The sequence below is a fragment of the Oryx dammah genome, unplaced genomic scaffold (genome assembly GCF_014754425.2).
Source record: "Oryx dammah isolate SB20612 unplaced genomic scaffold, SCBI_Odam_1.1 HiC_scaffold_22, whole genome shotgun sequence".
In the NCBI taxonomy this organism is placed as follows: domain Eukaryota; kingdom Metazoa; phylum Chordata; class Mammalia; order Artiodactyla; family Bovidae; genus Oryx; species Oryx dammah.
The window spans coordinates 53,136,671-53,147,725 of record NW_024070206.1 but is presented as its reverse complement, the minus strand read 5'-3'; the positions used below and the strand labels follow the sequence as shown (position 1 = coordinate 53,147,725).

Below are 11,055 nucleotides of genomic sequence, written 5' to 3'. Positions count from 1 at the left end.
TGGATAAAAGAATCTGACCTATTACACTGATAGGCTGGAATCTGAGATATGCAATCAAGGAGTTTACTTAGATGCAACCTTACATTTAATTTTTAAAAGTTTTTGTTAAAGTATAACTGCTTTACAATGTTGTGCTACTTTCTGCTGTACAACAACGTGAATCAGCTGTATGTGTACATATCTCCCCTTCTTCTTGAGCCTCTCTCCCATGCCCCCTGCCCCCAACCGTCTAGGTCATCACGGGGCACCGAGCTAGGCTCGCTGCACTATGCTAAGTTTCCCCTAGCTATTGATTAACGTGTTAGTCGTTTAGTCCTGTCCGACTCTTTGTGACCCTATGGACGGTAGCCTGCCAGGCTCCTCTGTCCATGAAATTCTCCAGGCAAGAATACTGGAGTGGGCTGCCATTTCCATCTCCAGGGGACCTTCCCAACCCAGGGATTGGTATCCTGCATCACAGGCAGATTCCTTACTGTAGTGTATTTTACATAGTGTATTTATGTCAACGCTAGTCTCTCAATTCATCCCACCCTCCTTGTCCCCCCCAAACTTTACATTTTATAATTCAGTATTGAAACATTTGAAGCTGAAACTCCAACACTTTTGCCACCTGATTCGAAGAGCTGACTCATTTGAAAAGACCATGATGATGGGAAAGATTGAAGGCAGGAGAAGGGGACGATAGAGGATGAGATGGTTGGATGGCATCACCGACTCGATGGACATGGGTTTGGGTGGACTCTGGGAGTTGGTGATGGACAGGGAGGCCTGGCGTGCCGCGGTTCATGGGTCGCAAAGAGTCATACAGGACTGAGCAACTGAACTGAACCGAACTGAACTGAACTGAAGAGAACTTTAGGTCTCCACAAATATAAATTTTACTTGTAGGGTGTGAGAATTCTCTATGTTCTACAACCACATTCAAAAAGAAAGTCAAATGGTACACCAATGAAGTGAATTCCTTAATATGAAGTAAAGCATTTTGCAAATTAGTTGATATTTGTGTTTCCTTTACTGTAAAATGCCTGGTTGTGTATTTTACTCATCATTATGTGCTTTGTATTTTCTCCTGTTGATTTTTTAACTGACTCATCCTTAGTTATCTATGTTGCCCATAACCTTTCCAACTCTTGCTTGTCTTTCCACTTCACTTTCAATTACTGTATCAATGTTTTCCTTTGGACCAGCAATTTTGAAGAAATCCTTTGAATTGAAGTTCTTGTATGTTCTTCTACAGGTTTTAAAGTATTGGTTGTCCACTTGTCTCCTTTCAGGCTGGAGTTCATTTTTGCCAGCTGTGTAAGATTTGGATCCATATTGTTTTGTCTTTACGGATATGAAATTCGCAGAGTGTTCTCTTCAGTGTTCTGTCTGTCACACGTCATTGCCATTCATACACAGGCTGTTTGGGGCTTGTCTATTTGATTCCGTTGATCAATAGTCTGTCCTGATACCACCTCATCCTCCGATGGCTTTACCTCTTGATATCTAGCAGAATACGTTCTCTCACCTTCATCTTTTTCTGTTTGAACAACTTGGATATACTTGGAGATCTGCTCTTCTGTACAAATTTTTAAATCAGCTTGTCAAGGTCCTTATAAAACACTTGAGATTTTCAATGAAATGTCAATGAATGGATAGGTAATCTGTGGATCACAGATACCTGTGTGATGCTGAGTTTTCTATTCACTAAATTGTTTTATCTTTCCGTTTATTTGTGTCTTGTTTAGATTATTTAAATAAGGTTTGTAATTTTCTCCACATGGCTGTCATATCTCTTAGTTTTATTACAAGGCGAAATTTTTGTTACTATTAGAAATAATATGTTTTTTAAATGTATGCCTTCTCTTTTTGCTAGTTTAAAGAAATACTAATGAGTTTTGCATAAATATCTTAACCTATACACTTTGCCAAACCTCGACTAGAGCTAATAATTTGCATGAGATCTTCTTAAAAATTTTAATATAGATAATCCAGGATTAATTACTATTTCCTTTTCTTCCCATCCTCCTGCTCTCCGCTTTTCTTCTTTATTTACTACATGAGCCAGGATTTCCGGTGCAATGTTTAATGAGCGCTATGTGCTCGGTCCTGTCCGACTCTGCGCCCCCAGGGACTGTAGCCGCCAGTCTCCTCTGTCCGTGAAGTGTTTCAGGCAAGAATGCTGGAGTGGGTTGCCATTTCCTCCTCTGGGGGATCTTCCTGACCCGAGGATCGGAGCTGCATCTCTTGCGTCTCCTACATTGGCAGGCAGATTCTTTACCACTGTGCCACCTGAGAAGCCCACAATATTTAATAGGTGTGGTAATAATAAACTTTTAATTTATTATCAAAGTTCCTGATATTAAAGAAAATTCTTGGGTTTTGTTTTTATTTACACTTACAGCCTCTGCAGTTTCAGGAAGGCTTGTATTAAGGAAGCTTCTAACTGAGAATGATCTTTTCCAGGTAATAAAAATTCATTGGGCCCAGTAGTGTCCTTAAGTGGGGGATATGATTTCTCCAAAAACAAGAAGGGCTGTAAGAGTTTAGGCTTCTTATTTAGTCTGAAAAGGGAGGTGGGGAGCAAGAAGGTTTCATTCCTATTGGTCTGCAGTGTATCACAGGGCATGCCAGCCCATGGAATCCTCCCAGAGTTTACAGTCTATGCAAGGTTCTGGATTTTTTTCGGGGTTCATAAACCATTTTCTATTGGTCATATGATCATTGGAAATTTGCTTTTAGGTTGATTCTCAGTTTCAGAAATAATCATAATGTCATCTGTATCATGGACTACAGCACTATAATCTAGTAACATCACACCAGGTCTGCCTCACTGGACTGTGACAGTACACAGGAAAGTTCAAACATCCTTGAGGCAAAAGTACATTGGGAACCATTCCACATGAATGCACACTGTTGATGACTCTCCCTAGCAAGCAATATAGAAAAAAGGCCTTAGCCAAGTCAACTATGGAAAACCGGTCATCTTTAGCTTGTGGAATAATCTGTGTAGCAGCTGAATACTCTGGCCCATATGGGGACTGCAGAAGCTATTGGGGTGCTGTTTACTGGCATCCCCTGTAGTCCAGGGCAACATCTACAATCCATCCGTCTTCTTCACCAGCATCATCTCATTACTGTAGCGTGAGGGTGCAGGGCCTCATCTAACATGTACTTCATTAGGCAGTAATTTTTTGTGGCTGTAGGTATAGGATAGTGATTATAATTAACCATTTGAAAACTCTAAGGGCTCCCATCAGGCTTCCCTAGTGGCTCAGGTGGTAAAGAATCTGCCTGCAATGCAAGAGACCCAGGTTCGATCCCTGGGTCAGGAAAATCCCCTGGAGTAGGAAATGGCAACCCACTTGGCTACCCAAGTATTCTTGCCTGGAGAAGTCCATGACCAGCTGGCCAGCTACAGTCTATAGGGTCACAAAGAGTTGGACATGACTGAGCAACTAACACACATACATACTCGAGGGCTCCCATTATTGAAATCCAATTAGTACTGGATTTAGGACAGATTTACAAGTTGTTTCTTTTTGTTAGTTTCCTCAGCACTAGGAAAGAGTTTCAGCCAATCATTATATTGATTGCATTCAGGTAAGGAGACACTCCCACAGTAGACTTTTACTAAAAATCACTTATTTCAACTTTTAACGAGACTTTAATTTTTATTCTTAGAGGAGCATCTCCATGTCCACCAAAATTAACTCTACCACCTATGTAAGGGGCTCATGAGCAGGCCCAGGCTGTGTTCCTGTGTTGCCCTGACCCCAAAGAGCTTCTTCTCCATCTGCAGGCCATTTCACCCACACATTTATAAAAGGCCGTGGTCTTCACAAAGGAATTGGTCAGGAGACTGTATCCTTCATGTCGTGCCCTTTCTCTATTACTGTCTGTGGTTGGCAGAATTCTAAAGATGTCCTACTGACCTCCCCCCATGACTCATAGGAGGAAGTCGAGATTAAAGATCCAAAACTGTCTCTTTTCTGTTCTCGGAGGTCTCAAGAACAAAATCACATGTTGGGTCCATGGTGGTGGTGCTACTTCTCTCACGACCTGGGTGAGGGGCATTGAATAGGAAGCTCGGTCCGCTGTCACAAAGCCAGCTCAGCAGTGCCTGCATCAGCAGCATTTCTGCAGCTTCAGTAGATACTGACATTTCAATGACAAGGGAAGGACAGAGCAATTACCCGTCTCTGGGAATGAATGGCCTCTGTTCTAATCCATTCTAGTCAGCAAGGATTTTTCCTAGAACAGTCCCCACAAAGGCAGTAGCCACAGAGGATCTGGGGTGAGTGCAAACAGTGTCCACATCCAGAGACACTGGAACTTGATTCAAAATTCTCAAGAGGGGCTTTACCGATGGCTCAGTGGTAAGGAATCCGCCCGCCAATGCAGGAGACACGGGTTCCATTCCTGGTCCAGAAAGATCCCACTGAGCCTGTGCACCGCAACTACTGAGCATGTTCTCTAGAGCCCTGGAAGCCACAACTACTGAAACTAGCGTGTGCTAGAGCCTGTGCTGTGCAATAAGCAGCCCAAGCACCACAGCTAGAGAGCAGCCCCCAACTAGAGAAAGCCTGTGGAGAGCAACAAAGAACAGCCCCTACCTGCCACACACCTGTACGTGTGTATGTTATAAACTCATTGTGTTGTGGTCAGAGAATATATTGATAATAGAACATTTTTTTCAATCTGTTGAAACTTACTTTATGATACACTAAGCACGTGATTTTCTCTTACCTTTTCCATGTGTATACACTCCCTCCTTGTAGAATGAAGAGCTCTATAAAAGTCCACTTTGTTTTCAAACTTTTGGTCTCAGGACCTCTGTATATTGTTTTCAAACTTTTGGTCTCAGGACCTCTGTATATTCTTGAAAACACTCTGAGGACACCAGACAACTTTCTTTTATTCTGTGGGTTCTATCTAACAATATTTCCCATGCTGGACATTAAAACTAAGGCATTTAAAAATATCAATAAAAGTTATAATTTTCTTTTAAAATTAACAAGAAAACTGTTATATACAACATCAAGAAATAACTCTAAAAAGGTAATTTTTTTCTAGTTCTTCTCATGTATGTTATACAAAGGAATCTAAAAATGAACACATATTCTGAATTTATTTTCCCTCAACACCACTAAATGAGATCTGCAGACCGGAAGAAAGAGCATCAGCCAGAAACTTGTGAGACATGCAAATTCAGAACTACTGACTCAGATTCTGTAAGGAATGGTTGGAAATGGTGTTTTATCAGGCTGTACAGCTAACTGATGCTTAGTTCATTTGAGAAGCCCTACTTTAATGATCCTTACATTAAAAGTGTAGTTTTGTTCTTATTTTTAAACTTTTATTGATAGAGTCTACATACAGAAAAGTACATTAATCATAAAGGCAGAACTCAGTGCTTGTTTACAAAGTGAACACATGTGTGTAAGAACACTCAGATCAAGAAAGAAAACACCACCTGTACCGTTGACTTGTAACACTCAAGATTAATTTGCCTGTTGTTTGAGCTTTACGTTCAAACCATACCATACAGTGAGTACCTTTCTTTGGTTTTTCATTTTTGCTCAACATTTTGTTCATGATTTGCATCCATGCAGTACCCTCCACAAAAGTGTATTCGTTCTCATTGCCGTAGCAATATAGCACATTGCTATAGCATCCATCTGGAGGAGGAAATGGCAGCCCACTCTAGTATTCTTGCCTGGAAAAATCCCACGGACATAGGAGCCTGGTGGGCTACAGTCTGTGGGGTTGCAGAGAGTCGGACACAACTGAGCAACTGAACACACACACACACATATACACACATAGTAGCCATCCTGATATTAGACATTTGAGTTGTTCAGTTTTTCACAAGCAGACTTGTTACAGACATTCTTGTACTTGCCTCTTGGTGAGAATGTGTATGCATAATACATAAGGCATATCTATATATAATATGTAGTTCACTTGAAAAACTTTCGAAGAACATGTTATATTTAATACAGAACCTTCTACATGTCAAGGAAATTCATCACCACTGGAGACACATAAGCAAGAAAAACACACTTTTTTATTAATATTTAAAATGCACTTCATATTATACTGTGTTTACTAAATACAAGTTTTAGCATTGGTAAATTTAACCTGTTTTCTTTTAATTTTTTTTTATTTTGTATTGGGGTATAGCCGATTAACAAGGTTGTGATAGTTTCAGGGTAGCAGCAAGGGGCCTCAGCCATACATACACATGTATCCATTCTCCCCCAAACCCCCTCCCATCCGGGCTGCCACATAACACTGAGCAGAGTTCCCTGTGCTCTATAGCAGGTCCTTGTTGGTTATCCATTTTAAATATGGCAGCCTGTTTTCCATGTTAAAAAACTCTTTACAGGTTTGCTTTGACCATTTTCAGTCAATGCTCTATTCTGATCATTTTCAGATTGTCTAGGTCAGCGGTGTGCAATGGAGATATAATGCAAGCCACATACATAGCTTTAAATTTTCTAGTAGTCACTGAAAAATAAAAAGAAACATGAAATTAATTGTAATGTATTTTATGAATTCATACCTAAAATATTAAAATTTCAACATAATTAAGACGAGAAACTTTACTGTCTTCACAGTACAATGCATATTTACATTTTTCCAGCTACATAAACATTTTCTAGTAACTGAATCAAGTATCAGATTTAACATTTATTAAAATTAAACAGAACTAGTTAACTCCATCACACTAGCCACATGTGACTAGTGGTTATGTTACTGGAAAGAACAGGCCTAGGTCAAGAGTGGTTTTGTTGTCCTCCCCATGCTAACTTAAGCTGTGATAAAATTAAAGAAGTTTTTCTTTTACCTTCTGTGGAAGGCAACATTTTGAAATAGACTGAGAATTTTTTAGTCTACTTCTTTGGGAAGATTCCTTTGTACTTTCCTCTCAATTATGCTGTGCACTTAAAATTGCTTTTAAAAAATAAAGCCTTTAAAAAAAATGCAACATAGAATTTTGCTCATGGCACACACGCTGATGGTAGTAACATTCAATCCAATGATGAAGTTTGTTTTACACAAGGTACAAGAGATGAAGACGGCATGGCTAGTTCACCAGGGAACAGTTGCTAGTGGTGCCTCGAGAGGGGAAGATGGGACTAATGGGAGTGGTTAGAAGAAACAACAGACAAGGAAAGTACTAACAGGGAGTGTAGAGCTGTAATTTTGTCCTGTATCCCAGTGAGCAGGGGTAAAGCTAAAGTAATCTGACTGTGTAATAAAATTCTAAATGGTATTTCTGAAACATTCATCTAGCAAGTGATGCACAGAGTGCCTTAGAAGAGAAACTCGAGGCTAGGAGGCCAATTATTCAAGCAAGAGAAGGTGAGGCCCTGACCTGGGGATAATAGAGATGGAGAAAATGGGGGCGGACTGAAGAGACATTGAGGTAATAAAAGCAACAGGATGTTGTGAGCAGTCGGATATGGAAAATATCAAGTAGGCAAGTACCTAGCCTAACTTCCAGGGAAATTGGCTAAACATTTGTACCATTAGCCAAAATAAGTTGAGTGAAAAAGGAGACAAGGGAGAGAGGGAGAAAATTCTAGAGTGGAAAGGAATCCTAAGAGGTAGTGTCGTTTTACCGAAAGAATTCCAGCTCTGGAATCGGAGACTTGGTTTCCAACAGCAATTCTATCATTTTCAATTATTAAGCAAATTACCTCCAAGCCTCTAGACCCTCATTTATACTATTTCTTACTTTGAGAACTTTCATGAAGAATGAATATTTATGTATGTTAAACTCATAGAATAAATTAGATGCTCAGTTTAAAATTATATGTATTTGGATCTGCTGAATGCCTGCACTGGATACTATGCTGACTGCATAAACAAGACGAAACCTAGAGTTTGCTCTCAATCAGATTATGACTTAATCTTCTGGTCTTTAGGAATAACAGTTTTCTCGGGCTCAAAAAAATCACTGCAGATGGTGACTGCAGCCATGAAATTAAAAGACAGTTACTCCTTGGAAGAAAAGCTATGACAAACCTAGACAGCATATTAAGAAGCAGAGACATTACTTTACCTCCAAAGCTCTGCCTAGTGAAAGCCACGGTTTTTCCAGTGGTCATGTAAGGATGTGAGAGTTGGAACACAAAGAAAGCTGAGCACCAGAAGAATTGATACTTTTGAATCGTGGCATTGGAGAAGACTCCTGAGAGTCCTTTGGGCAGCAAGGAGATCAAACCAATCCAACCTAAAGGAAATCAGTCCTGAATATTCATCGAAAGGACTGATGGTGAAGCTGAAGCTCCAATACTTTGGTCACCTCATGTAAAGAACTGACTCACTGGAAAAGGCCTTGATGCTGGGAAAGATCAAAGAGGAGAAGGGGAGAACAGGATGAGATGGTTGGATGGCGTCACCAACTTGATGGACATGAGTTTGAGCAAGCTCCGGGAGTTAAGGATGGACAGGGAAGCGTGGTGTATTGCAGTTCATGGGTCGCAAAGAGTCCAGCACGAAGGAACTGAACTGACTAATGAGCCTTCTGCCTCATAGAATTTTGAACCTATGGTGAATGGGCTGACATCATAATCCATTTTTTTTCCTCATAACACATATTCAATAATTGGTAGTAGTTCCTGCAGCGATCACTATCATATAAAACTCTATAGCTTTTACGAATAACTTTTATGTAGAAAACCACGCAGCAATATAAATATTTTATAGCAGGTAGTTTACTTATTTCAAAAATCAGGAAACTGGAACAAATCATAAAAAAAATCACATCCCATGATTAACTTCATGTTTTCAAGTTTCAAGTGAAACACTTTTTAAAAGGAAAGTTTAGCTGGTAAAAACGCATTAATGGAGTTTACTCCTGTGAAACAGATCTCGCAGGTTGCAAACGGGGGTCAAAGAAAATTCCAAACTCATTCTGCAAATACATGTAGGGTTACTCGGCATTCAGAGTCTTCCAGCTTTCCACTGTTAAGACCCATCTTTTTTCAGGACTACCAACTGAATAAGAGCAGCAGGTGAAAGAGATGGCAGGATTAAATCTCTACCGTTGCCAGTCTACCCCGTCTTCCATTCAAATACTGGCGCGCATTCAACTTCCGGGAAAGGCCCTTTGGCGCCCACACCTGCACCCTAGGTTCCCACGCTCCCGGAGGCGGTCCCCGGCGCAGGAGCTTCGGGGCCGCGATCGCGCATGCGTGCCAGTTCCGCGCATGCGTGCCGGTCTCGCTCAGGCACCGCGGCTCCGCGCGTGCTCAGAGACGGAGGTCGGCGGGGCCTGGGCGGGTGGCGGAGGCCGGCTTGCCCCGCCCGCTCCCGCAGCCCCGCGCTTCCCTTCCGCGGCGCGGCCGGCCGGCTTCCAGTTCCGGGCGCGCAGGCGGCGGCCGCCGGTGCTCGTTTCTGTGGCGGGCGCTGAGTCGGCTCTGGCAGCGCCTGTGCGGCGAGCATGGCATCTTGGAGGCGCGGACCTGCCCCGCGGCTGTGGGCCGCAGGTAGAGGCCGCGGGGGCGGTGCGGGCGGGCGCGGGGACCGTCTCTGTGTGGGGAGAGGCCTGCGCGTTCGCCGAGATGCCTTCCCGTCCCGGGTCTCGGGTCCCGACACAGAGTGGGCGCTGTGGGGCCCTTAACCCGGCGCGGCTCCGCTGGAGACTCGCGCCTTCCGACCGGCCGTCGGGGCGGTAGGGGGTTCGCGGAGCGCGGGCTCCGTCGGCTGGCGTCGAGGGCGCGCCTTCACGGCGGGCGCGCACACCTGCTCGGCGCTGGGCTCTGAGCCTGGCCAGCTCGGAGGCATCCTCGCCCGCGCGGGCGCATCCTGGCCGGGCCCGGGGGCTGTGCGGTGTGGCCTGGGGACCGGCTGGTCCTGCTCAGTCTCGAGCCCGCCTCGCCGTCCTCCCCACGACGGGTCCGCTCGCACCGTTTAGCTCCCACTGCGTGCCCGGCGCTGCTCCGTGATCAGTGTTAAGGAGTCCAACCCAATTTTGTTTCTGTCAATTTCGGGCGGGGGGGGGGGCAATATTTTTGAATGGCGTTTGAAGTTTATCGCTGAGAAGATAATTGCTTCTAGAGAAAAAGAAATATAGACAATGTTCACATCTACCCCAAAAATTGAGATGGTGAAAAACAGGATGAAAGTAAAAATGTATTTAAAAGGAACTTCCGTCCTTTAGAATTACTGGCCTAGGTAGAACTTGCTGTCACCACATGGTCATAAATATTTATTAAACAGGTGAACGACTTATGCTTTTGCCTAATTTGTGTCCTCGGATGGATGAATGATGTGTTTTTTGGGAGGCTGTAAAAAACCGGAAACATTTTATAGGTGAATAAGCATATAATGGAAACCACAAGATGAAGTAGCATGTATTTTACTGTATACATTTTGTCTTTTGTTTTCAGTTTTTCTGCTGGATCTGGCTTTCTGTAAAGGACAGGTGGAAGATCTAGATGACTCGTGAGTATATATGTTTTTAAATAGTATCTTCATTTCTTCCAGCTGTGATGTTATATGAATACTGGTATGAGTCTAGTATTTTTTAAAATAACACTTGTTTTATTGAGTGCGTAAATCTGTGGTATGTAATTTGCTAATTTTGTTTGGAGGTAGATTTTTTTTTTTCTTTGAAGTGTAGTTAACTTACATGTTAGTTTCAAGTGCACTACATTGTGTGAATATAATCTTTCAATAGCAAACAATGGCCAGTGCTTACCTAGCACCAGTTTTGCTCCAGGAGTTGCACTAAGTGCTGTATATGCACAAAATAGGATTGCACTCGGCAGTTTTATGAATAGTCATAAGAGTAAAAACTGCTAGAGTCTTCTGTTTCACCTGTGTATTGTTAGTCACTACTGAGTGGGTGCTGGAGTTTGGTAACCATCCAGTAACACAGTATGAATCCCCAGGCCTTGCTTGTCGTAGGTGAGGAGTCTGGCTTCAGACCAGAATCCTGTGTGTGGCTTTCAGGCCTGAGCATGGGCAGTGACATGGCTTTTCCTGGCAGGGCTCTGGGGGGAAGCTGCTCTCCCCACCCCAGACGTGGAGCACAGACAGTGCACCGCGGTCTCT

At 42.9% G+C, this 11,055-nt stretch overlaps 1 protein-coding gene across 2 annotated transcripts in view; it reads left to right on the top strand.

Annotated features, from left to right (window-relative positions):
• Nucleotides 1-9,310: 9,310 nt before the first annotated feature.
• TMX3 (thioredoxin related transmembrane protein 3) overlaps nucleotides 9,311-11,055 on the top strand; it is a 38,107-nt gene continuing 36,362 nt past the window's right edge. The window contains exons 1-2 of one of the 2 annotated variants that reach the window (XM_040264338.1): nucleotides 9,311-9,485; nucleotides 10,389-10,443. In XM_040264338.1, coding sequence (XP_040120272.1) covers nucleotides 9,440-9,485; nucleotides 10,389-10,443 — 101 coding nt within the window. In that variant the 5' untranslated portion in view covers nucleotides 9,311-9,439. The remainder of the gene's footprint in view (nucleotides 9,486-10,388; nucleotides 10,444-11,055) is intronic. The other variant, XM_040264339.1, reaches the window with a different exon arrangement.